Below are 26,995 nucleotides of genomic sequence, written 5' to 3'. Positions count from 1 at the left end.
CCCAGCCCTGTGCTACATAAGTAAGCAACCACAGCCTGACACAAACCCTGTGACTGGATCGCCAGAACGTTCCGCAGATTGAACTCCCGCCCATTATTCCGAAACCACAAGGCCAACCCGGCCCTTTCCCTATCATAAGCCTCACAGCAAATCAGCACATGCTCGACAGTCTCTGGCACCCGACAGTGACCACACAGACCGGTCGGATGTTTGCCTATCCTACTCAGTGACCAATTGAGTCCAGTATGGCCAATCCTCATGCGGGCGAAGGCCCTTTCCTCCCACGCGTTCCTGCCCATAGACCCGCAAGGACCCACACTACCCTGTATGTGATAGAGATGCCGTCCAGTAACACAGTGGCTCCAAAATTCCTGCCAAAGGCCGACCACATGACTCTTGATAACAGGCTTGATTTCAGATTTGCTTAACTCAACCGCCACATCAATTGATGGCCGCCGAAGGGAACGTTTAGCCAGTGCATCAGCCATTTCGTTACCATCCACCCCCACATGCGCAGGGACCCAAATGAAGGAAACCCTCACATCCTTCCTGGACAGGGAGAGCATCAGACAGAAGATGCCATTCAACACATCCTGTCTGCAATCCGATTTCCCAGATTTAATGCTTTGCAATGCAGAAAGGCTGTCAGAGGCCACCACAATGCCGCAACACTGCAAAGCAGATTCCGCCCATTCCAACGCCAACCGTATCGCTATAAGTTCCGACGTGAAAACAGAAAGGCGATCTGTCAACCTCTTCTTGACCGCTAGCCCCAGGTCAGGCACAAAATAAGCGGCGCCAGTACGCCCACTCTCAGGATCCCTAGACCCGTCGGTATAAATAAACACATCACCTGAGTGCTTATCGATGAGCGCTTGAACGGCAAACTGCGGTGCCCTCCCAGCGACTCCTCTAAGCTTGCCATGCAAGCTAACATCAACAGGAGCCGGGACAAACTTCCACGGAGCTATAGCAGACAAAGCCACCGACGGGCTCACACGCAGATCACCAACCCCCGCAAGCCGCGCCTTCGCATTTCCTACCTGGCTGAAAATCATACCGCCAGCCTCACTCTGCCCCCCATCAACCCTGAGAAAGTCCCTCACCGGGTGAGAGCTCGTATGACCTTGCACATTCACCCAGTAAGCCAACAGAAGTTCTAGCCTCCGGAGCCGTAACGGCAATTCCCCCAACTCAACCTGCAGCGCCGAGACAGGGGAGGTCCTAAAAGCCCTACAGCAGATGCGCAAGGCCTGGGCTTGCTCCACATCAAGCTTCTTTAAGTTAGTCTCAGCCGCAGACATTTAGGCTATACAGCCATAATCAATAGCCGCCCTCATGACGGCCCGATAAATACCCAGGAGCGACCTTCTGCTGGCCCCCCAGTCCTGGCCGGATAGACAACGAAGCAAGTTATTCACCCTTTTGCATTTACCACTGACCTCATCAATGTGCCGACGCCAACTAAGCCTCTCGTCAACAAGATAGGGCTACACACACTCCCCTGCGGGATCCCATTCTCCACCCCATAGACCCCAGAGTAAGCAGCGCCCACTCTGGTTTGGATACGCCGGCCAGACAGAAAGCTCCGGACCCAGTTAAACGGTTTACCCTTCACACCACACTTCCGCAGCTTAATGAGGAGCCCATCCTTCCAAACCATATCGTACGCCTTCTCCACATCAAAGAGCACCGCAATAACCTTTTCTTTCTGAGCCCTGGCCAGCTGGATATCAGATTCCAAACACAACACGGAATCCATGGTGTTCCTGCCCCTACGGAAACCACTCTGGTGCGCGGGAAGCAAACCCTGACTCTCCAAGAAGTAATCCAACCGCTCGGTAACCATGCGCTCCATCGTTTTCCCGAGCTGCGACGTCAAGGCAATCGGCCTATAACTTGAAGGGTCAGACGCTGGCCTACCCGGCTTCAGAACCGGCACCACCGTAGACTGTTTCCACGCAGATGGAACACAACCTGAATCCCAAACACGGTTGAAAAGACCCAGGACTAGCCCAAGCGTGTCATCAGTCAAATGAGAGAGCATGTCATAGCACACCTCATCTTTACCCGGGGCTGTCTGTTTCGCCTTAGAAAGTGCTCTCCTTAGCTCAAACAAACTAAACGGAAGGTCAAGGTCATCTTGAGTCGAAGGCTGGTGCCCAATCAGCTCAGAATTCTGGGCCAAAGTACTCTCCCTGTAGTGCCTTTCCGCAGGTGAGAGATTGTCAGAGCTGTGCACCGACACAAAGGTGCTGGCCAACAGTTCAGCTTTGTCAACGTCGCTGACTGCTTCAACACCATTCAGTATTAGGACCGGGGTCCCACGACGGCGCTCAACCCCATGCATCCGCTTAATCATCCCCCAAACATCCCCGAGACGCGTTTCTCTCCCAATTTTGGAACAATACCGCCTCCAATAGGCACTCTTGGCCGTTCTCACAGTTTTCCGCACAACAGCGCGGGCCCTCTTGTAGTCAATGAGGGCACCCTCAGTGTGGGCAACCCTTAGCCGGCGAAACGCCGCATTTCTCGCCCTAACAGCATGACCACATGCTTCAGTCCACCACGGCACCCGCTTCCTATGTCCACTACCACCACTCTTAGGAATCGTGCCTACCGCTGACTGCGTGATGAGCGAGACAATTGCACTATTGAGATCATCCACCTGAGTCAATCCTCCTTCCTGCAGAACCCTAGAACCATCATCAGCTTTCCTCAGGAAAGCCCCCCAGTTCGCCCTTGCCAACTGCCACCTCTGGATCCTCGTCCCCCTGACCACACAGCTCCCAAAGCCAATCACGGTGCGGACTAGATAGTGATCGCTACCAAAAGAAAGATTACCAAGAACCTCCCAACTACAAACACCAGCTAACTCCTTGGACACAAGTGTAAGATCTATTGCACTTTCCGCACCGGTCCCCATATCATAGCGGGTCCCACCCCCATCATTCAGACAAACCAACTCCCTTTGATTGATAAAACCCTCTACCACCTGCCCATACCTATCGGTACCACTACCGCCCCACAAAGCGCTATGCGCATTAAAATCCCCACACCACACGGCCTTTCCCCGAACATCCTTACCGATACTATGTAAGGACTCTAACGTTAACTCACCACACGGATTATAAAGGTTAACCACAGTAACAGCTTCACCACCCAGCCAGACCCTCACCGCCAGGGCCTCCGGCGCTTTACTCACACTGACAACAACGTAATTTAGGTCATCTCGGACAAACACAGCCACACCTCCGCCTCTACCCTGCTCCCTATCATTCCTAACACACACATACCCTTGTATCCCAAAACCCCACCTAGGTCGTAACCAAGTCTCCTGCACGCACATAACGTGAGGCTTGTTCAACAAGGTAGAGACAAAATGCTTAAATTCCTGGCCATTAGCACGAAGACTACGCGCATTCCATTGCAAGACAACCACCGCCATTATGAGCCCCCGGAACCTGACGGCGCATCGGGAGCCCCCCCACTCCCACTGCCAGAATGGGGCAGGGCGCCCTCCCGCAGCGCATCCTCTATCTCCGTCCACTCGGGGCCCCCAGCTCCAAAGTACTTCCCTGCAGCCTTAGCGATGATCTTAGTCTTTTCGGATCTCTTCTTGGTTTGCCCAGTACAGTTAATCACTTCCACTATAAAGAGGAAGAAATCTTTCCTCTTCACAACCAGTACATCCTCCGCACCCACAGGGCCTCTGCCCGTGGAAGCCACACTCACGGGCATCCCAGTGGGGACCTCCCCCTGGCTGCGGGCAACGCTGCCCCCTCCCCTGTCGCCTAGGACACCAGCAGCACTGGCAGCCCCCACTGCATCCACCGTCACCTGACTACCAGACACCTTCTTGACCGCATCCGCGTAGGATATGCCTTGAGAGGCTCTAACTTTTTGCACCTCCGCAGCCCTCTTGCTGAACACGCATCCCCCGTAGGCAGAGCTATGCTCTCCCCCACAGTTACAGCACTTGAGTTTTGCTCCGTCGTCACACTTCCCATACTCGTGGTCTCCTGCACATTTACCACACTTCTGCTTCCCTCTACAGACCGCTGCAATATGCCCAAAGCGCTGGCACTTGAAGCAACGCAGGGGCGGCAGAACATATGGGCGTACGCCATAGCGCATGTACCCAACGCACACCACACGAGGCAGGATCCCACCTTCAAATCTAATCATTATCGACAGGCTGTCACACCTTACCCCATCCCGGGTCATCTTCAACCGCCTAGCATCCACCACCTTAGCTCCAGTCAAATTCTCCTTTATGTCATCCACAGATGTCGTCGTAGGGACGCCTACTATAACTCCCCTGACCGTGCCTCTTACAGCATCAGACACAAGAATGTCCTTCCCACCCAGACACTTAGCTTCAATCGCCTTCCTTTGCTGAGCCACGTCCTTGCACACGACCAGCAGCGAGCCATCCCTAAGGACACTCGCATGCTTGACCACTCCCACAGCTACAGTCAGGCTCCTTGTCAACGCCATCGGATCCCACCCCTTAAAGGACGCATTATCCTGCACGAGCTTTATGAACACCTTACACTCTGAACTCACATCCCCGACATCTGCAACCCCCCCGCCCTGCTCCTCACTGAGAGAGCCCTCCATAGACGAGCAAGAAGACGCCCTACGCTGCACAGGATCAGTGGCTCCAGGGGAGTCCTCCCCGCTGTTCATATCGTCACCGACCAGGTCACGCTTCCTCTTCTTCTTCCCCGTCATACGGACCGAGGCGTTCCTCTATGTTGCCGTAATATCCAAACTGTTGTCGTTGTAGTTTTTTATGGCAGTTGGCATCCAAGTGCACGAGGTATTGTTCGACATCCGAGTGTTGCATTACCGCCAGACTTTATTCCTTAGACTTTGTTGTAGTCCTAAAAGTTCTTCTTCCAGTGCTTTGACTTCCAGTGCTTTGACTTCCAGTGCTTTTATTGTTGTTGTTGTTGTTTTATGGCGGTTGGCATCCGAGTGTTGCATTACCGCCAGACTTTGTTGTTGTTGTTGTTGTTGTTTTATGGCGGTTGGCATCCAAGTGTTGCATTACCGCCAGACTTTATTCCTCAGACTTTTCGTAGTCCTCAGACTGTCGTAGTCCGTAAAAGTACTCCTTCCATTGCTTTGGTGTTACAAAGCCCATGAGGTCATGATATGTCTTTGTGACTAGAATAGTTGTTGTTGTTTCAGACAACAACCGGCTTTATTCCAGGGAGACTCTTCTTCATCTTCCTCTCCTTCTTTGACGTTCGGTGCTTCCACCGTACAGCTTTATTCTTTAGGCTTCATTCTACAGGCTTTAATATTTCCACTGATGTCGCTGCTTGGTAGCCGTGCGTCTACGAGACTGGACGAGGACAGGAGACCACCCCCACCCCCATCTCATCACTCTGATCACTCTGACTCCCCAAAAGCAGACCCCCATCACTCCGACTCCCATTTAGCGCCTTTAGCCTGTTTTCTATATCTGCCCAATCAAGCTCCTTTGTTCCAAGGAATCTCCCTGCAGCTTTAGCAATGATCCTGATCCTTTCAGTTCTGCTTTGAGTCTGAGCAGCACAGTTTACAACATCCACCATAAAGAGTACAAAATCCTCTCTATCCACAACCAGGGTATTCTCATTAATTCTGGAACCTGCACACTTGGGACCTCCACTCTTGAAACCTTCACACTTCTTGGGAGCCACGCTGGCCTTTCTCATTTCGCCCTGGCTGGGAGCAGCGCTGGCTCCTCTCTCTGTATTTACTCTAAACTCGTTACTTGAAACTTTCTTGACTGCATCTGCATAGGATATATCTTGAGAGACCTTTATTTTCTGCACCTCAGCAGCTCTTTTGCTAAACCTGCATCCCCCGTAGGCAGAGCTATGTTCTTCCCCACAGTTACAGCACTTCAGTTTTGCACCCACGTCACACTTCCCATACTCATGATCTCCTGCACATTTACCACATCTTTGCTTCCCTCTACAGACCGCTGCAATATGCCCAAAGCGCTGGCACTTAAAGCAACGCAGGGGCGGCGGAACATATGGCCTGACGCTATAGCACATGTACCCAATGAACACCTTACTAGGCAGGCACCTCCCTTCAAGTGTTACCATTACCGACAAGCTGTCACATCTTACCCCAAACCGGGTCACCCTCAAACGCCTAGCGTCCACCACCGTAACTCCAGTCAAATTCTCCTTAACTTCATCCACAGACGTCGCCGTAGGGACACCTACGATAACTCCTCTGACCGTGTTTCTTTCAGCATCAGACACAAGAATGTCCTTTCCACCCAGACGTTTAGTTCCAATCGCCTTCCGTTGCTGAGCCGCGTCCTTGCACACGACCAGCAGCGAGCCATCTCTAAGGACACTCGCACTCTTGATCACTCCCACAGCTACAGTTAGGCTCTTTGACAATGCCACTGAATTCCACTCCTTAAAGGATGCACTATCCTGTGCAAGCTTTATGATCACCTTACAGTATCTGCTCTCACCCCGGATGTCAATAGCTTCAGCCTCATCCTGCTGCTCATTCCCAGAACCCTCGGACGAGCTAAGGGACTTTTTACGTTTCCGGGCACGTGCAGGCAGAAAAGGCTGCTCCTCCACGCCGTCCAGAATGTCTTCCATCCCCGATCCACTCTCCTCCGCCATCTCCCGTCTCTCCAGACCGGGTGTTGAGCAAGGTCTCCTCACAGTTGTTGTTTTATGGCGGTACTTTGTTCCTTTAGACTTCTTTATACTCTAGACTTTATTCTTTAAGATTCTTTATACTCTAAACTTTATTCTTTAGACTTTATTCTTTAGACTTCTATTCTCTTCCTCTTTATACTTGATTATTAGACTATTCCATTCTCTTCTTCTTTATACTTTAGACTTATTCTTTAGAATAAAGCCAATTCGGAGAACTTTATTTGAAAAACAAAGGGAAAAAATAGATGGATCACACGCTACTTCCTGTCTCCAGTTGCACAAAACTACACGGCGTGATGTGATTGGCTGCGGCGCCACGTTGCTTAGTGCCAGCCAATGAGCGTGGGCCACGGTGAACCTTTCCCTGGCGGTACATATCGGGCAGCGGCGGTGGGGCTGATATTGCAGTGGACAGCGCGTTTGTGTGAGCCGGCTGAGTAACCGCGGACTGCTAACAACATGCCTCCGTTTTTATTTGGTAAGTTAATATAGTTTAACCATCTTCCTGCAACGAATCGTCGTATATCTGCGACACCATTCATGTATTTTGCGCTGTTTTCTCTGCTAGCCAAAATGCTAAATTATGATGCACATTTTGCAGGGCCCTTTGTTGCCATCAAATGACCATAATATCAGTATTTTTAGGCATTTAATTATCTAATTATTGTGTCAAATCAAGGGATTGACATACGGTGGCCAGGGAATCAAAAGGTGACAGTTGTTTGTGTTTTATATCTAAGTCTCATTTGAATATGCCGTGGGAAGTTATGAAAGTAGGGTCGGCCAATTTAATATCACAGTTGCACCAAATGCTTTATCCAGCCAATACAATCTAAATGTGGCTAAATTAATGCTCAGCAACCTATTGTGTCTTTTTTTAAATGCACATTATTGTCCTGTGTGCTCCATTTCCCACACGTATGCCTTGTTAATGTGTGTTTCAGGACTGCTGGGCTGCTCCCTGGTCCTCTCTGTCCAGGGCTTGTACTCTTCCAGTGATGATGTGGTCGAACTAACTCCAGCCAACTTCAACAGAGAAGTGCTCCAGAGCGATGGGCTGTGGCTGGTGGAGTTCTATGCTCCATGGTAGGTCTATTCATGGCTTTCAGCTTCCCTTTTCCCATTCAAAAGAGATAGTAATCAGTTTGAAATGGTGAATCTCCTAAAACAGTCCCAATTCCTTATCATCATTATCTTCTCACGGGCGTTCGTATGGATGGGTTTTTCACATCCGACCGGTGTGAGCACTTAAAAGAGAAAAGTAAAAGCTCAGAGCGTATGAAACGACTAAAAGATACACTTCAGGAGATTGGAATACACGTCCGCCAAGGCCATGTTGATCATCTTGAGCCTTTGTGGTATTATAGTTTTGGATCTGTGAAGTTGACCATTACTTTCCATTGTTTGCTCTTCCTTAAAATTAAGCCTGATGCCAATTGATTGACGGATGTTTTTTATTTCTACAAACTTGCCCATAGAAAATGTTAAATTCCTTTTATAAGTTTTTGATATCCCAAGTTGTTTTTGTGGTGCTTTTTGGCCCTGCTTCTGTCTTTTATTTAGCTGTACTGTTCTAAAGCTTCAGGTGGAGCTTCCATAAAGTCATACGACTCAAGACCATTGTTTATTTTCACTGCATTGTTGTTAATAACACACATTTTCTGTTCTTCACCAGTCCATGCATTCGGTGACGTTATTTTCTATTATTGTCAGAAGTGGCCAAAGAAGATTATGATCTTGCCTGAATCTAAATACATTTGCATTTTGTTAATCATTTCCACAGGTGTGGTCACTGTAAGAGCCTGACTCCAGAGTGGAAGAAGGCCGCCACCGTCCTCAAGGTGACTATGTGCCTGAATATCCTGCTTCAGACTGTTTACATTCAACAGATAATAATCCTCTGCCTGTAGACATGGCAAGTAGACATGGAAGATTTATGTAGACATGGCAAGTAGACATTTATAGGAGAATGAAGATTGCTTATTGTTTTTATTTTTGTAATATTTTGCAAAAGAAGTACTCAAACTTGACATTTTGGTACATGGCGTTCTTGTAAAGCTGTCCATGCATGAGACATTACTGTGTTTTTATAAATGTAGCACAGGGAACAGGAGGAGTGATGTGGGGATTATTAATGTGGTTTGTAAAAAGACAACACTGCTTCACCTGTTTTAACTCTAGGCATAGTCATTGACAATGACTCTTGGATGAGAGTCGAAACGTCTTTTTTTTCTAACTGAGTCCAGATGACTACAACTGAAGCCTTTTCTACACTGGAACACGCCTGGACGAATGAGAAATTACACCGACATATTTCTAGGCATAGGAGGTATTTCTCAAGAATGTATGTGTATAATGTGATAGGGTGCAGATAAAAGCCTAAAACAATGTTCGGCTATAGAAAAAGTAGACTATTAAAATATTTGACAGATTTGTTCCGTTATTATTATTATTATTACACATTAATGAGTGCACTATGTAACTTCCCTGTTGGAGGGTGACAGATCTACTTGTTTCTAAGGAGATGTTTTTGCTTTGTCTGAAATGTTGCATAATGTGGCATTAAACATGGAGACCAAAGCTCCTGGGTACAATTTTCAGGTCAGATCTGTGGAGAGGCGAGCTTTATTAAGGCATTTGTGTAACTTGTAACTTTAATGTCAACATGAAGTGCTTTCACAGTTCGACTCATGGGAAGAGTCTAAACTGTTACACACTATTTGATTTAAGTAACGACAACCTGCCTCAAAAGTACTTAAACTGTTTGTTATGGTCCCAGTGCTGTAGAAATGACCATTGCCTGAAAGTGTGACCCTGACGTGTATTTGAAGCAGTGTTGCTGGCGTGACTTTTGAGTGTAATCGTAGTGTATTTTGTCTCTTTTTAAAAGGGCGTGGTGAACGTGGGAGCGGTGGACGCGGACCAGCACAAGTCTCTGGGAGGACAGTACGGCATCAGAGGCTTCCCCACCATCAAGGTCTTTGGAGCCAACAAGAACAAGCCTGAAGAGTACCAGGGTAAGGCCACAATCTGAACTAGAAGAATAATAGAGAGAAAACTAGGGCCGTTTACCCATTGCGTCATTTATATCCTTTTTATTTGTGTAAAAGTTAAATGATTCATCGATTACTGTACTTTTTGGGCTATGCAGCGCCCCTGAATCAAGCCGAGCACACGATATTTGCAAAGAAAAAAAAAAACTGCACCTGTCGATAAACCGCAGGTGCCCACGTTGTATTTCAACACTGTGTGGAGGCCTTATTAAAAACATATCCTATCCTATAACATGAATCAAGTAGGCCATGAGAGAAAATATTATGGGCCTGTTAAACTGAATGGACAGATACTATTATGGACATCTTTGTTATTGAACACATGTTAAAACAAGCAATGTCTACATTTATCATTTAGTGCATCGCATCTGACTGCATTTAATGAGGGTCTGTTTTTAATTGTAATTATTCGGGATTGTCAGATTTGCTGTTGTGTTGTATTAAATAAATGTTACATCTCAGAACATTGAATATATCACCAAGCTCCTGGATGAACACCATTGTTTGTTCTCACGTTTGATAAATCGGGTTCATAACAGCACTGTAGGTTGCGTTCTCGTGATGTCACTACATCCATCAGCCAATTTAATACAAATGGATGGCCGCTAAAATTAATATTGTTAAATAGCAGATTTTTTTTGGCAGTCACTAAGAGAAATCGTTAACATTTGGAAATTTACATTTAGATTTTTCATGGCAAATCCAATGTGATCAAAAAGGAAAAGGGTCTCTTGTCTCATCTGAAGTTAAGACGTCACCATCAACGAACGTGAACCCAATCTATGTGTGGATTATAGTTCAGATTGTATTTGATCTACACCCTGGGTTAATTTGTGTCCAATTTGTATAGGGTTCTCTGCCCTGAAGCTTAAACTTTTAGATTCTAACTTACTGTTTTATGTGTGTAGGTGGTCGTACGAGCCAGGCCATAGTGGACTCAGCCATAAACGCCCTCAAAACTCTGGTCAAAGACAGGCTCAGTGGGAAAGCAGGAGGCTCCAGCTACAAGCAGGTATTTTCTTATGAATTTTGTAACGGATTCTCAAGAAGTTTTAAGAAGTATTTCATTTGAGAGAAAAATGCCATTTTAAATATTACGTTATGCACTTGAGCACTTCTTGATTACTCTGTCTGGACCCTTCTTTATGTTCAGACCAAGGCCTATTGTGTAAAGTTTATTATTTCTACTATTCTACCAAAGATAATAATCATAATTTACTTTTGAGCTTTTAACCATGTTATAACACTGTTCCCTCATCCTATAGCCATCTGATCTATTCATATATTTGGCCTATTCATTCACGCTTGTGTGATGAATCCTCTTTACTAAGTCCTCTCTCACAGAGCCTCAAAAACACGCTTTTAGATCCTAGACTTGTGACATTAAAGGTAGTGCCCCAGAAGTTTCCAGTGTCGTTTTTAAATCCAGCATCTGAACATCTCTATCTCAAATCACATTCATTACAACCACATCTCTCTCATTAACATGTCGGGGCAAGCTAGCTTTCTCATGGTAATTCCTTCTGCTGCCAGTAGATGGAGTGCTTACACAAAATCCTGATTAGGGAACACAAGATGTATATGCTTTTCAGTAGATACATTATTTTAGGTTCTCAAGAGCATTTGTAAAAGCTCAAACCAACACAAATGTAGAATGTGTCCTTTTTTTTATATATATATATTTTTTTAAAAGTACATTGATTTTATTCATTTCGAGCATTTATTTTGTTTGTAAGTGAAGTTTTCCCCGGTGTTTTTCAGAGTGGAGGAGGCGGAGGCAGCAGCGGCGGGGGCAGTGCTCAGGACGTGGTGGAACTCACCGATGACAACTTTGATAAACTGGTCCTGGGCGGTGACGACGTGTGGATGGTGGAGTTCTTCGCCCCCTGGTGTGGACACTGCAAGAGGTACGCCCACCGGTCACTTACAGAGTACACAATACCACAGTTTAGTGTTGGCCCTGAACTATCCAGGTCAAGCTCTGTTTGATGAACTCTGCCCAAATGATGATAAATAGACGTGTGCTTGTTGTGAAGTTGAACTGGTCGTGTTGTGCGCAGCCTGGAGCCGGAGTGGGCGGCGGCTGCGTCCTCGGTGAAGGATCAGACCAAAGGCAGAGTGAAGCTGGGAGCAGTGGACGCTACAGTGCACCAGGGCCTGGCCAGCAGATACGGGGTGAGCGTGCCGTTTCACAAGACCATGGAATTAAATTATGATTAAATGTTTAAAAAAAATCATTTAAATGCATGTCGCCCGTAGATCCGAGGATTCCCCACCATTAAAATCTTCCGTAAAGGAGAAGAGCCCGAGGACTACCAAGGGGGGCGCTCTCGAGGCGACATCATCAACAGCGCTCTGGACCTGTTCTCCGACAACGCTCCTCCTCCTGAACTCGTTGAGGTCCGTGCAGTTTTGGGCATAAAAACTGAACAAAGACAAATGGGACTTCATAAAGTATTGTTAGTGCCGTAGGATAAAGTAGACAAAAACGTGAAGTCAAATATTGAGTGGTACTTTACTGCGGCACATTGCTTTTTGCTTGGTTTGAATTGTATTATTGAAAACTTCTTGTATGACTTTGCAGACACTGACAGGTTCCATTTTGTTTTTAGATCATAAATGAAGAGGCTCTGACAAAAACCTGCGAGGACAGTCAGCTGTGTGTGATCGGCGTGCTGCCTCACATCCTGGACACTGGTAAACTCACACTTGGATGTCTCCTCACCAACCCTCCTGAAATGTACTAAAGTCCCACGTGTGCTGCAGGGGCTGCTGGGAGAAACGCCTATCGGGAGGTGATGATCAAAATGGCTGACAAGTACAAGAAGAAGATGTGGGGGTAAGAGCAGAGCAGAGCTGAGCCATCGGGACAGTCTGGCAGTATGACCCACGCCTATTTTGTAGTCTTTTGTGAGTGAATTAAACCAATCACAGTGAAGTGTGGACTATCAAAAGAATCAGATGGGGGAGAAATGTGTACAATAACTGATCAAATCAAGATGTTTTTTAGCCTCATTGCCCAGCTTTATTGCTGTAAAAGTGGCTGCTATCACATTTCACATTTTCACAAGTAATTATAAATTGTTCCGGGTTCAAAATCATTAGACCCATTAGCACGAACTCTATCTCTCTATCTTTTGGCCACAGGTGGTTTCTTCTGTATTTGATATGAGCTGTCACTATAATGATAATGATGATGTTGATGATCCCCTCGTGTAGCTGGCTGTGGGCAGAAGCTGGTGCTCAGATGGACCTGGAGGCGGCGCTGGGCATCGGAGGCTTTGGATACCCGGCCATGGCTGCCATCAACACCCGGAAGATGAAGTTTGCTCTGCTCAGAGGCTCCTTCAGCGAGAGCGGCATCCACGAGTTCCTCAGGTACAGACTCTAACATAGTTAACATGTAAAACCTTTACATGGGAAACTAACACAACCGTTCACCTGTGTTTGTGTTGTAGGGAGCTCTCTGTCGGCCGTGGGTCCACTGCCACACTCGGAGGAGGAAACATGCCCAAAATCAGCTCGGTGGAGCCCTGGGATGGAAAAGACGGACAGGTCTGTGCTCTCATTGTTAAGTCTTACTGTTTCACGTTGCTCATCATGGTTATCATTATCAAATCTATCTTATTATTTAGGTAATGTAACGTCCTCTTTGACAACTAAACGTCCTGGTGTTTTACGTGGGACTTTTTCAGTATAAAATTGGCTAACGTATGTGTATTCTTCTGTTAGTGTAGCAGTTCAGATTTCAGGCTTGATTTTCCAGGACACAAACTCTACAGAATAAATGTATTTATCTTGTATCATCTAAATCTAGTCCTTCTCTTGTCACCAGCTTCCTCAGGAGGAGGAGTACGACCTCAGTGATGTGGACCTGGACGAAGACTTCGACAAAGACGAGTTATGAGCCCAAAAGCTGGACTGGACCTGGTCTGGGTCTGGGTCTGGTCTTTGGTCCCACACGACACACCTCCTCTCTCCTGTGGACGAATGGGAGGCCGGGACCTGCAGTTACTGAAATGACTCCCAAGATCTCTCTGAAGTGGACGTCTGCATTTTGTCACATTGTGTCCAGAGTCCTGTCCCTCAAGTGAACTTTAGACAAGAACTGCTCATGTTTCCACTACACGACAGACGACGTCAATGACAATTTATTTTCTTTTTTTAAAGTGTTTTTCATGCACAAACTCGACACTGGAAGCAATCAACCCAAATTAGAAGTTTAGGGTTTCACTATATAATATCTTCAATACCCTGCTTCATATTTAAATCATTGTACCAAATAATTGAACTATTGTGGGCTGAAAAATCAATTTTGAAGGTGCCTTTTGCTCCTGCCTCCTCCGGACACCCACACGGTCCTGAATCTCCCTCATCACTGCAAAACTGAATGTCCAATTTTTTGTTTAAAATGGTTAAAATGGCTTGAGTTCCGAATCTTGTTTTACGTGTTTTTGACTGCAAACATTTGTTCTGCTTGTTGCTCTAAATATTTGTAGCTGTGGAGATTTTTCTGTTTAGGCACTAAAATGAATCCTCTCCTTTTGAGACTGACAAAATAAACTCTCAATCATTAAGATTCTGCACCAAAAAAGCGTTGTACACAGTGAAGATTTTGTAAAAAGTGTCTTAATGAGTGAAAAGGTCGATCCATTACTCTCAAAATCCAGCTACGGAATGAATTGACTAAATTAATCTCTTAATTGACTAAAGGTCGACAGCCCTGGAAACAAATGGATTAATCCATACAAGCAATTCAATCTAAACATGTCGGTATTCTGATGTGAAGTTGTTTTAACCACGACTAGAGACTCTACGATTCCTCCATTACAAAGTACAGCCCGTTTGAAATGTCCAAAATGATGATTCAGTTCGAAAGCTTTAACCCTGTCCATGTGGGAGTGTCTGACCTGTGAGTGACCGGCCTGCTCGCTCCGGGATCGAGGGGCCAATGTGGGACAACTTGTGTAGATTTTTCTTACACGACTTTATTTCAATTGTGTGAACAAAATAACATTTTTGTTACAAAAATAAAAAGGAATAAAAACAGCCACGGTCTCCTTCACGTATGAACTTTGTACAGAACAGGAAAAGACATCGAGTGCTTGCAAATAAACAGTTGTCAAAGAACAGAAGAGCAAAGCGACTGAGCGTCTGCTGCAGCCGCCAGAGGAGGGCGAGGTGTAATAAGTACATTTAATAACTTCACTTGTACTTTATGTATATCGTCCTAGTGTTTCCCATTGAGAGAAGACAAACCCGGGGGCCTCCCAGCAACACATTTCACAAAATACTTAGCTTTTGTATAATCATTTTTTATATTTGTAGAGGCGAAACGTGACACATTTACTCAAAAATGTTATTCTAAAGCTGCAACAATTACTGAATGTTTTGTGACCTTTGTCTGGACTGGACAGACTCTAAAACGCCTCAAAGACCTTTACTAATAAAGACATTGTTAATTCAAGATGAATTAAGTATTTCTGATGTCCTTAATAATTAAACGTCTTATCTGGAAGTCTTGTAAGAATATTTCAAGTCTTATTGGGTTGAAAATGTATTAAATAAGTCAATGTGCAATAAAAATAATGATTTGCCAAGTCGACTACTGAAGAAGTTGGTTGCAGTCGCATTGGAGCCTGTGGGAAACGTGGCTTTATTGTAATCACACATTTTAATCTCTGTGAAGATGTAATAAAGGCTTTTTATTTGTTCTAAGTCAACAAGGCCACTTTTTAGTTTGTTTTTTACTGACAGAGCAGAGAATGAAACTTTAGTGTTCCAGTTATTGTGAGAAGAAATATCACAATTTGAAAAGTTCAGGTTTACTTTGCTGGAGAATAACTTAAATAGGAATATTTTTGCTTCTAAAATGGTCACAATGATTAGTTTTTCGTTCTTATGATTAAAGTGTGATGTGTAGAATTCATCAACGATCCAAATAATATCGACATTTGGAAAGAAATGTTCTAGAAAATAAAGACATTTTTGATGCTAAAATAAAGGTACATCGTCCAAACCTTCGACAATGTCATTTACAGGCACGTGTATGAGAAAATATCAGCATAACCTAAAAAATATGGTACTGTATACCAAAACAATATCACCCACCTCTGCACGTAACAATATATTTGATCAACATATACAAAGATCTATAATCAGTCTCCTCAGAGCAACATGAGCAGATGCTAATACTTAATAGTCCGTCAGTATAAATGTGAGTAATGGCACTTATGGAACTTTACTGATGCACACTGAGGAGGAAAAATGCCCGTATTTAGTTTCCACAGGAAGGCCGACGCCCTCAGGACGTAGTAAAGACTGATGCAGCACAGTGGGACTTTTAAAGAGGCTTTTAAATCAACTCAATCTAGCTTTATCAAACAATGTTTCCCTTTCCTCTCCCAAAACTGTCCAGATCACTGCGACTGCACTGAGGCCACCGTGGTCCAACCTGCACCTGCCACCGTGGTCCAACCTGCACCTGCCACCGTGGTCCAACCTGCACCTGCCACCGTGGTCCAACCTGCACCTGCCACTGTGGTCCAACCTGCACCTGCCACTGTGGTCCAACCTGCACCTGCCACTGTGGTCCAACCTCCACCTGCCACTGTGGTCCAACCTGCACCTGCCACTGTGGTCCAACCTGCACCTGCCACTGTGGTCCAACCTGCACCTGCCACTGTGGTCCAACCTGCACCTGCCACTGTGGTCCAACCTGCACCTGCCACTGTGGTCCAACCTGCACCTGCCACTGTGGTCCAACCTGCACCTGCCACTGTGGTCCAACCTGCACCTGCCACCGTGGTCCAACCTGCACCTGCCATTGTGGTCCAACCTGCACCTGCCACTGTGGTCCAACCTGCACCTGCCACCGTGGTCCAACCTGCACCTGCCACTGTGGTCCAACCTGCACCTGCCACTGTGGTCCAACCTGCACCTGCCACTGTGGTCCAACCTGCACCTGCCACTGTGGTCCAACCTGCACCTGCCACTGTGGTCCAACCTGCACCTGCCACTGTGGTCCAACCTGCACCTGCCACTGTGGTCCAACCTCCACCTGCCACTGTGGTCCAACCTGCACCTGCCACTGTGGTCCAACCTGCACCTGCCACTGTGGTCCAACCTGCACCTGCCACCGTGGTCCAACCTGCACCTGCCATTGTGGTCCAACCTGCACCTGCCACTGTGGTCCAACCTGCACCTGCCACTGTGGTCCAACCTGCACCTGCCACTGTGGTCCAACCTGCACCTGCCACTGTGGTCCAACCTGCACCTGCCACTGTGGTCCAACCTGCACCTGCCACTGTGGTCCAACCTGCACCTGCCACTGTGGTCCAACCTGCACCTGCCACCGTGGTCCAACCTGCACCTGCCATTGTGGTCCAACCTGCACCTGCCACTGTGGTCCAACCTGCACCTGCCACCGTGGTCCAACCTGCACCTGCCACTGTGGTCCAACCTGCACCTGCCACTGTGGTCCAACCTGCACCTGCCACTGTGGTCCAACCTGCACCTGCCACTGTGGTCCAACCTCCACCTGCCACCGTGGTCCTTAATAGTCCGTCAGTATAAATGTGAGTAATGGCACTTATGGAACTTTACTGATGCACACTGAGGAGGAAAAATGCCCGTATTTAGTTTCCACAGGAAGGCCGACGCCCTCAGGACGTAGTAAAGACTGATGCAGCACAGTGGGACTTTTAAAGAGGCTTTTAAATCAACTCAATCTAGCTTTATCAAACAATGTTTCCCTTTCCTCTCCCAAAACTGTCCAGATCACTGCGACTGCACTGAGGCCACCGTGGTCCAACCTGCACCTGCCACCGTGGTCCAACCTGCACCTGCCACCGTGGTCCAACCTGCACCTGCCACTGTGGTCCAACCTGCACCTGCCACTGTGGTCCAACCTGCACCTGCCACTGTGGTCCAACCTCCACCTGCCACTGTGGTCCAACCTGCACCTGCCACTGTGGTCCAACCTGCACCTGCCACTGTGGTCCAACCTGCACCTGCCACTGTGGTCCAACCTGCACCTGCCACTGTGGTCCAACCTGCACCTGCCACTGTGGTCCAACCTGCACCTGCCACTGTGGTCCAACCTGCACCTGCCACTGTGGTCCAACCTGCACCTGCCACCGTGGTCCAACCTGCACCTGCCATTGTGGTCCAACCTGCACCTGCCACTGTGGTCCAACCTGCACCTGCCACCGTGGTCCAACCTGCACCTGCCACTGTGGTCCAACCTGCACCTGCCACCGTGGTCCAACCTCCACCTGCCACCGTGGTCCAACCTGCACCTGCCACTGTGGTCCAACCTCCACCTGCCACCGTGGTCCAACCTGCACCTGCCACTGTGGTCCAACCTGCACCTGCCACTGTGGTCCAACCTGCACCTGCCACCGTGGTCCAACCTGCACCTGCCACCGTGGTCCAACCTGCACCTGCCACCGTGGTCCAACCTGCACCTGCCACTGTGGTCCAACCTGCACCTGCCATTGTGGTCCAACCTGCACCTGCCACTGTGGTCCAACCTGCACCTGCCACGTCCAACCTGCACCTGCCACTGTGGTCCAACCTCCACCTGAGGCAAGAGCGAAGTATCTGCTTCTTCTGATGAATTCACGTATCACTCAGAGCATGACAGAGTCTGACCAAGAGAAGGACGAGTCTGACCAAGAGGAGGAACGAGTCTGAACGAGTCTGACCAAGAGGAGGAACGAGTCTGACCAAGAGGAGGAACGAGTCTGACCAAGAGGAGCAAGAGGAGGACGAGTCTGACCAAGAGGAGGAACGAGTCTGACCAAGAGGAGCAAGAGGAGGACGAGTCTGACCAAGAGGAGGAACGAGTCTGACCAAGAGGAGGACGAGTCTGACCAAGAGGAGGACGAGTCTGACCAAGAGGAGGAACGAGTCTGACCAAGAGGAGGGACGAGTCTGAGCAAGAGGTGGAACGAGTCTGACCAAGAGGTGGAACGAGTCTGACCAAGAGGAGGACGAGTCTGACCAAGAGGAGGACGAGTCTGACCAAGAGGTGGAACGAGTCTGACCAAGAGGTGGAACGAGTCTGACCAAGAGGAGGAACGAGTCTGACCAAGAGGAGGACGAGTCTGACCAAGAGGAGGACGAGTCTGACCAAGAGGAGGACGAGTCTGACCAAGAGAAGAAACGAGTTTGACCAAGAGGAGGAACGAGTCTGACCAAGAGGAGGACGAGTCTGAACAAGAGGAGAAACGAGTCTGACCAAGAGGAGGACGAGTCTGACCAAAAGGAGGACGAGTCTGAGCAAGAGGAGGAACGAGTCTGACCAAGAGGAGGACGAGTCTGAGCAAGAGGAGGACGAGTTTGACCAAGAGGAGGACGAGTCTAAGCAAGAGGAGGACGAGTCTGACCAAGAGGAGGAACGAGTCTGAACAAGAGGAGGAACGAGTCCAAGCACAGAGCGACATCAACTGTCTTTGGAGTCAGGTCAGGATTAACCAAATGTCTTCATATCTACAACACGTTTGGCAAAATCTCTTGAGTTAAGCTCATTTCAGTTGGACTAAAGAAAAGATTCTCCTGACCAAAGGTGGGTAATATATGTCAAAATTTAGATAATATTGTTTTGAGATAGATATACAAAATATGAATGTTGAGTTAATTGTTTGCACTAAAAAAATGCTTCCAAAAGAGCTGATTAAAGATACAAATTAAAAGGTTATGATGTCAAATACGTGCATAAGGTGATATTTCTGTACTTTTGTCATTCATTTTACATTGGTCTGATAATTAAAATGTTTGAAGACATAGTTTAACACATTTCTGTTGGATTCACATAATATCGTTATCAGGATGCTAAAAAAATAGATATTATTTTTCGTCATAATCGCACCCCCCTCGTGGTGGCGCTGTACTGCAGGTTTCCCCAGTGGCACTGAAGAATCGGGCCGACAAGAGGACAAATTTAGCTCGATCCTGAGTTCAATCATGTTATTTTTTTCCACGCTGACACAAAGACCTGCTTTCTCATCACAGAAGATCATGCACGACGAAATCCTTATTTCTACTTGGGAGTTTGGCAGTGGTTTAAAATACTGAGAGTTATTCTGTCCACGAGCGATGTCATATCTATGGTAACCGACGTTTTCAAAAGCAAGACGGAGGAGCGAACAACATCTCCACAGAGGTTTCACCAGAGTCCACAGATGCAGAGAGGCCGGCAGCCGCGCGGATGTAAACGCCGAGAACGCGGAGAACGCCGAGAACTCAGAGCTGACGAGACGCGCTCTGGTCCGACTGCAGCAGGCGCACGATCGACGGGTCGCTTTTGGCACCTTTGATGAACTCCTCCAACGACAGGCGACCTACAGGAGAGAGAGCTCAGTCACGCAACCTTTTTATTTACTGATCAGATGGTGATGTTTTAAGTCCGTCTGTTTCTGGTGTTTGTGAGTTTCCTGTCACTACCAGCAGGTGATGCTGTTGTGCTGTTTTTAGATATTTACACAGTGTTTGACGTCCGAGCCCAGATGAAACTTGTAACACACTCAGGACTGAATAAAATGTATAAAATTTACAGTTCTATTATTACACCAAATCTTTACTTCTTCACTGTGTTCACGTTTGTCCTTGTGTAGTCTTGGTTTGAGCCCAGTTTAGTCCAGGTTTAATTCTGCATTTGGTCTATGTTTTATTCTGGGTTTAGTCCATGTTTAATTCTGCGTTTACTCCAGGTTTAATTCTGCATTTAGTCTATGTTTAATTCTGCATTTAGTCCATGTTTAATTCTGCATTTAGTCCATGTTTAATTCTGCATTTAGTCCATGTTTAATTCTGCGTTTAGTCCATGTTTAATTCTGCATTTAGTCCATGTTTAATTCTGCATTTAGTCCATGTTTAATTCTGCGTTTAGTCCATGTTTAATTCTGGGTTTAGTCCAGGTTTATTTCTACATTTAGTCCATGTTTAATTCTGGGTTTAGTCCATGTTTATTTCTACATTCAGTCCATGTTTGATTCTGCATTTAGTCCATGTTTAATTCTACGTTTAGTCCATGTTTAATTCTGGGTTTAGTCCATGTTTATTTCTACATTTAGTCCAGGTTTATTTCTACATTTAGTCCATGTTTAATTCTACGTTTACTCCATGTTTAATTCTGCATTTAGTCCATGTTTAATTCTACGTTTAGTCCATGTTTAATTCTGCGTTTAGTCCATGTTTAATTCTGCGTTTAGTCCAGGTTTAATTCTACATTTAGTCCATGTTTAATTCTACGTTTAGTCCAGGTTTAATTCTACGTTTACTCCATGTTTAATTCTACTTTTAGTCCTGGTTTAATTCTACGTTTAGTCCAGGTTTAATTCTACATTTAGTTTAGTCCAGGTTTGATTCTGCGTTTAGTCCATGTTTATTTCTACATTTAGTCCATGTTTATTTCTACATTTAGTCCATGTTTAATTCTACATTTAGTCCATGTTTATTTCTACATTTAGTCCATGTTTATTTCTACATTTAGTCCATGTTTATTTCTACATTTAGTCCATGTTTAATTCTGCATTTAGTCCATGTTTAATCCTGCGTTTAGTTCATGTTTAATTCTACATTTAGTCCATGTTTAATTCTACATTTAGTCCATGTTTAATTCTGCATTTAGTCCATGTTTAATTCTACATTTAGTCCATGTTTAATTCTACATTTAGTCCATGTTTAATTGTACATTTAGTCCATGTTTAATTCTACATTTAGTCCATGTTTAATTCTACATTTAGTCCATGTTTAATTCTACATTTAGTCCATGTTTAATTCTACATTTAGTCCATGTTTAATTCTACATTTAGTCCAGGTTTAATTCTACATTTAGTCCATGTTTAATTCTACATTTAGTCCATGTTTAATTCTACATTTAGTCCAGGTTTCATTCTACATTTAGTCCATGTTTAATTCTACATTTAGTCCATGTTTAATTCTACGTTTAGTCCATGTTTAATTCTGGGTTTAGTCCATGTTTATTTCTACATTTAGTCCAGGTTTATTTCTACATTTAGTCCATGTTTAATTCTACGTTTACTCCATGTTTAATTCTGCATTTAGTCCATGTTTAATTCTGCATTTAGTCCATGTTTAATTCTACGTTTAGTCCATGTTTAATTCTGCATTTAGTCCATGTTTAATTCTACGTTTAGTCCATGTTTAATTCTGCGTTTAGTCCATGTTTAATTCTGCGTTTAGTCCAGGTTTAATTCTACATTTAGTCCATGTTTAATTCTACGTTTAGTCCAGGTTTAATTCTACGTTTACTCCATGTTTAATTCTACTTTTAGTCCTGGTTTAATTCTACGTTTAGTCCAGGTTTAATTCTACATTTAGTTTAGTCCAGGTTTGATTCTGCGTTTAGTCCATGTTTATTTCTACATTTAGTCCATGTTTAATTCTACATTTAGTCCATGTTTATTTCTACATTTAGTCCATGTTTATTTCTACATTTAGTCCATGTTTATTTCTACATTTAGTCCATGTTTAATTCTGCATTTAGTCCATGTTTAATCCTGCGTTTAGTTCATGTTTAATTCTACATTTAGTCCATGTTTAATTCTACATTTAGTCCATGTTTAATTCTGCATTTAGTCCATGTTTAATTCTACATTTAGTCCATGTTTAATTCTACATTTAGTCCATGTTTAATTGTACATTTAGTCCATGTTTAATTCTACATTTAGTCCATGTTTAATTCTACTTTTAGTCCTGGTTTAATTCTACGTTTAGTCCAGGTTTAATTCTACATTTAGTTTAGTCCAGGTTTGATTCTGCGTTTAGTCCATGTTTATTTCTACATTTAGTCCATGTTTAATTCTACATTTAGTCCATGTTTATTTCTACATTTAGTCCATGTTTATTTCTACATTTAGTCCATGTTTATTTCTACATTTAGTCCATGTTTAATTCTGCATTTAGTCCATGTTTAATCCTGCGTTTAGTTCATGTTTAATTCTACATTTAGTCCATGTTTAATTCTACATTTAGTCCATGTTTAATTCTGCATTTAGTCCATGTTTAATTCTACATTTAGTCCATGTTTAATTCTACATTTAGTCCATGTTTAATTGTACATTTAGTCCATGTTTAATTCTACATTTAGTCCATGTTTAATTCTACATTTAGTCCATGTTTAATTCTACATTTAGTCCATGTTTAATTCTACATTTAGTCCATGTTTAATTCTACATTTAGTCCAGGTTTAATTCTACATTTAGTCCATGTTTAATTCTACATTTAGTCCATGTTTAATTCTACATTTAGTCCAGGTTTCATTCTACATTTAGTCCATGTTTAATCCTGCGTTTAGTCCATGTTCAGATCCAGTTTGCACGTGTGAACGCTCTCTGAATGCAGGACTGTCAAAAGTGATGCTCAATATAAAAGTACTACATGAAGTACTACACTGTATTCCATTGAGGCTGATAATAATTGCCAGTATCTTACCGTCATTGTCAATGTCCATCTGTCTGAAGATCTTGTCGGTGCGTTTCTCTGGAGTGGACTCATCCTCGGGCATCTTCATCACAGACGACACCATCTTGTAAATGGCCTGCGGTCACAATCAAGTAGGACTTCAATTCTTCAATCTTTGCAGTAGAAGTGTTCAGCAGCGATGGAAAAGACTCAAGATCGAATACATTTAAATCTGCATCGTCAAAGACCCGTATACACGCTTTGTGCTTATAATAATGAAAAGAATGCATTGGATATAAAGTGCTTTTATGGAAGACGCTCTACAGTATTCTTTCATTCCACACTCGGTGCTACTATTGTACTTTCTCTGAATTAGGTTTTTTTGTCGTGTACTTTGTTGCGATGACGTTTAAGATGATGCAGTTTTAAGTGTTTTGTGTCAGAAGACTTGTTTCTTTAATGAAAGGACTCATATTATACATTTTTTGTGTCGTTATTGTCCTTTAAACATGTCCTTGAGAACATTTCCTTTGGCATTTTATGTTTTAGAACAAAAAAAAAACAACTGTTCACGTTGGCATTTCCCACGTCAAGAATTGGCTTTTGATCCCATCTACTAAGTTTTTTTTTACGTTGTAAGGATTGTGATTTGAGGCAGAAATGCTCAGAACACGTCCGATGACGATTTATGGACTTAAAAACGGCGCCGAAGCTTCAGCTCTTCCGATGACATCACAGATCGAGAACATTTCGATCGGGGTGTTCTGTGACGCTCCGAGGAAGAGGACTTCATCAAACTAGTGCCAATGGAGTTAAATGAGGAAACAATGTCACAACACGGTTAAAACGTCAAAAATAGTACCTTTTGCGTAATATGTGTCCTTTTGTGTATCAATATTCATGTGCAATTACAGTGCAATTCATGTGCAATTACTGTCATGATCACATGCAATCGTATTTATTTATTTATTTTTATCTTTATTATTTTTTCCCCTCCATCCCTTGTTGGGTAATGGTTTTGTCTATAGGAGTTTTTGTTTATCTTCTACTGAAAGTGTTTTTCAAACTTCCTATAAGTGATCAGTTCTTTTCTTCTGTATCTACCTCTGTATCTACCTGCGTTGCAACAATGAAATTTCCCCATGTGGGACAATAAAGGAATATCTTATCTTATATTACAATTTAAAATGTCCAAAATAAAAGATAATGATGATAATAACAATGTTCCACAATGATCTGCTATGTAGATTAAGCATAATCATTCTTCTTTAATAGGCTGCTTAATAGTCCAACATTTGTATAAATAGTGTCCGCCTTGTTCAGTTTTCTAAAAAAAATTCTAGACATATTACTATTTACACTTTTACTATTTACACGTCTTTATAGTTTTGTCCAGGGTTAGACTAATGAAAGCCTTGTCGGAAAGCCAAAAATCTAATGCCATGGTACTTCTGTGAGCAAAAATGAAATGAAAAATGAACCGTGTCAGCCGCGGGCGCTGACAGACGTGCAGGCCGTGAATTTGGGCGCTAACGCTAACCCTGGGTGTGATTGGCAGGACTGTAGCGCTGCTGGTTCTGCCCAGACACACACAAATCTATTAACTCTCTCTCGCATTGGTTGGTTTCCACAAACAGTGGCTGAGTAAATATTGATAGTCCAAATGCAGTGCAGATAAGAGCAGAGAGGGCAGCGTCCAGTGAGCCCGTAAATCTACTGAGACTCAGATGATTACAAGGGAGCGCACTGATTCAAGACATGCAGCGCTGCAAACAGAGGGAAGATTAACTCATTTATGCATTTATCAAGCCCTAAGTAGATTTGTAACCGGGCAAAATGATGAGAACACTGGATAATTGACTATTTAAACTATTGGAAAAAACAAAGCAGATGTCTATTAAACTGTTTATCAAAAAAAAAAAAAAATGTATATTTAAATGTTAATGTATTTAAAAATGTGAAAGGTCTAGGTCAGAACACAGGGGAATGTCACTTTTACACAATTTTTCAGATTTAATATGTGGGACTGCTTTTAAATGCAATGCCTTATTATTATTTCTAAATGAATTAACTGTATTGTGCCCTCTCACCTGTACGATCTGGAGCATCTCTGCCCTGCTGATGTATTGTGCACTTGTCCCTCTCACCTGTACGATCTGGAGCATCTCTGCCCTGCTGATGTAAAGTGCAGTTGTCCCTCTCACCTGTACGATCTGGAGCATCTCTGCCCTGCTGATGTATCGTGCACTTGTCCCTCTCACCTGTACGATCTGGAGCATCTCGGCCCTGCTGATGTATTGTGCACTTGTCCCTCTCACCTGTACGATCTGGAGCATCTCTGCCCTGCTGATGTATCGTGCACTTGTCCCTCTCACCTGTACGATCTGGAGCATCTCTGCCCTGCTGATGTAAAGTGCAGTTGTCCCTCTCACCTGTACGATCTGGAGCATCTCTGCCCTGCTGATGTATTGTGCACTTGTCCCTCTCACCTGTACGATCTGGAGCATCTCTGCCCTGCTGATGTATCGTGCACTTGTCCCTCTCACCTGTACGATCTCGAGCATCTCTGCCCTGCTGATGTAAAGTGCACTTGTCCCTCTCACCTGTACGATCTGGAGCATCTCTGCCCTGCTGATGTAAAGTGCAGTTGTCCCTCTCACCTGTACGATCTGGAGCATCTCTGCCCTGCTGATGTATCGTGCACTTGTCCCTCTCACCTGTACGATCTGGAGCATCTCGGCCCTGCTGATGTATTGTGCACTTGTCCCTCTCACCTGTACGATCTGGAGCATCTCTGCCCTGCTGATGTATTGTGCACTTGTCCCTCTCACCTGTACGATCTGGAGCATCTCTGCCCTGCTGATGTATCGTGCACTTGTCCCTCTCACCTGTACGATCTGGAGCATCTCGGCCCTGCTGATGTATTGTGCACTTGTCCCTCTCACCTGTACGATCTGGAGCATCTCTGCCCTGCTGATGTATCGTGCACTTGTCCCTCTCACCTGTACGATCTGGAGCATCTCTGCCCTGCTGATGTAAAGTGCAGTTGTCCCTCTCACCTGTACGATCTGGAGCATCTCTGCCCTGCTGATGTATTGTGCACTTGTCCCTCTCACCTGTACGATCTGGAGCATCTCTGCCCTGCTGATGTATCGTGCACTTGTCCCTCTCACCTGTACGATCTCGAGCATCTCTGCCCTGCTGATGTAAAGTGCACTTGTCCCTCTCACCTGTACGATCTGGAGCATCTCTGCCCTGCTGATGTATTGTGCACTTGTCCCTCTCACCTGTACGATCTGGAGCATCTCTGCCCTGCTGATGTATCGTGCACTTGTCCCTCTCACCTGTACGATCTGGAGCATCTCTGCCCTGCTGATGTATCGTGCACTTGTCCCTCTCACCTGTACGATCTCGAGCATCTCTGCCCTGCTAATGTAGCCGTTGCCGTCCAGGTCGTACATGCTGAAGGCCCAGCGCAGCTTCTGCTCCAGGCCTCCTCTTGAGGTGACGCTCAGTGCGATGATGAACTCCCTGAAGTCTATGGTGGCGTCTCCATTGGTGTCGAAGGTGCGGAACACATGCTCCGCAAACTTGGATGCATCTCCGTAGGGGAAGAAGTTGGCGTAGATCTTCTTGAACTCGTCCACAGTGAGGTGTCCGGTGGGGCAGTCCTTGAGGAATCCGCGGTACCACTCCTGCAGTTCATGGTCACTGAACTCTGTGTTCTCTCTCAGGTCATTCAGAACCTCCGGGCGCAGCTTACTGTTCTGTTTGCCCATTGTTCAGCCGCCTCACTCCAGCTGATATCTACAGTAACAA

At 45.1% G+C, this 26,995-nt stretch overlaps 2 protein-coding genes across 2 annotated transcripts; one reads left to right on the top strand and one right to left on the bottom strand.

Moving 5' to 3' along the window:
- Nucleotides 1–7,036: 7,036 nt before the first annotated feature.
- pdia6 (protein disulfide isomerase family A, member 6) lies at nt 7,037–14,794 on the top strand. Its single transcript, XM_072456977.1, has 13 exons — nt 7,037–7,170; nt 7,637–7,778; nt 8,476–8,533; nt 9,583–9,709; nt 10,654–10,757; nt 11,507–11,652; nt 11,806–11,920; nt 12,005–12,145; nt 12,358–12,442; nt 12,512–12,584; nt 12,965–13,123; nt 13,204–13,300; nt 13,581–14,794. Exons 1-13 carry the CDS (start codon nt 7,152–7,154, stop codon nt 13,650–13,652), a joined length of 1,338 nt encoding a protein of 445 aa, XP_072313078.1. The 5' UTR covers nt 7,037–7,151; the 3' UTR covers nt 13,653–14,794.
- A 5,175-nt stretch (nt 14,795–19,969) lies between these two features.
- Nucleotides 19,970–26,982, bottom strand: hpcal1 (hippocalcin-like 1). Its single transcript, XM_072456966.1, has 3 exons — nt 26,578–26,982; nt 23,207–23,312; nt 19,970–20,091 (listed from the first exon to the last, which is right to left on the bottom strand). Exons 1-3 carry the CDS (start codon nt 26,953–26,955, stop codon nt 19,994–19,996), a joined length of 582 nt encoding a protein of 193 aa, XP_072313067.1. The 5' UTR covers nt 26,956–26,982; the 3' UTR covers nt 19,970–19,993.
- Between the last annotated feature and the right edge of the window lie 13 nt (nt 26,983–26,995).

Source organism: Eucyclogobius newberryi, unplaced genomic scaffold (assembly GCF_026437365.1).
Source record: "Eucyclogobius newberryi isolate DKJ021-1_F unplaced genomic scaffold, fEucNew1.0.hap1 SCAF_1, whole genome shotgun sequence".
Classification (NCBI taxonomy): domain Eukaryota; kingdom Metazoa; phylum Chordata; class Actinopteri; order Gobiiformes; family Gobiidae; genus Eucyclogobius; species Eucyclogobius newberryi.
This window is presented reverse-complemented; position numbering and strand designations above follow the sequence as displayed.

What these genes read in the sequence shown, in the direction of transcription:
- hpcal1 (XM_072456966.1), bottom strand. Translation starts at nt 26,955, where the DNA reads ATGGGCAAACAGAACAGTAAGCTGCGCCCGGAGGTTCTGAATGACCTG. An exon ending in AGATGCTCGAGATCGTACAG is followed by an intron (nt 23,313 to 26,577) that starts GTGAGAGGGACA and finishes TTGTGACCGCAG; the next exon opens with GCCATTTACAAGATGGTGTC. An exon ending in GATGGACATTGACAATGACG is followed by an intron (nt 20,092 to 23,206) that starts GTAAGATACTGG and finishes TCTCTCCTGTAG; the next exon opens with GTCGCCTGTCGTTGGAGGAG.
- pdia6 (XM_072456977.1), top strand. An exon ending in GAGGCTCCAGCTACAAGCAG is followed by an intron (nt 10,758 to 11,506) that starts GTATTTTCTTAT and finishes GGTGTTTTTCAG; the next exon opens with AGTGGAGGAGGCGGAGGCAG. An exon ending in GCCTGGCCAGCAGATACGGG is followed by an intron (nt 11,921 to 12,004) that starts GTGAGCGTGCCG and finishes TGTCGCCCGTAG; the next exon opens with ATCCGAGGATTCCCCACCAT.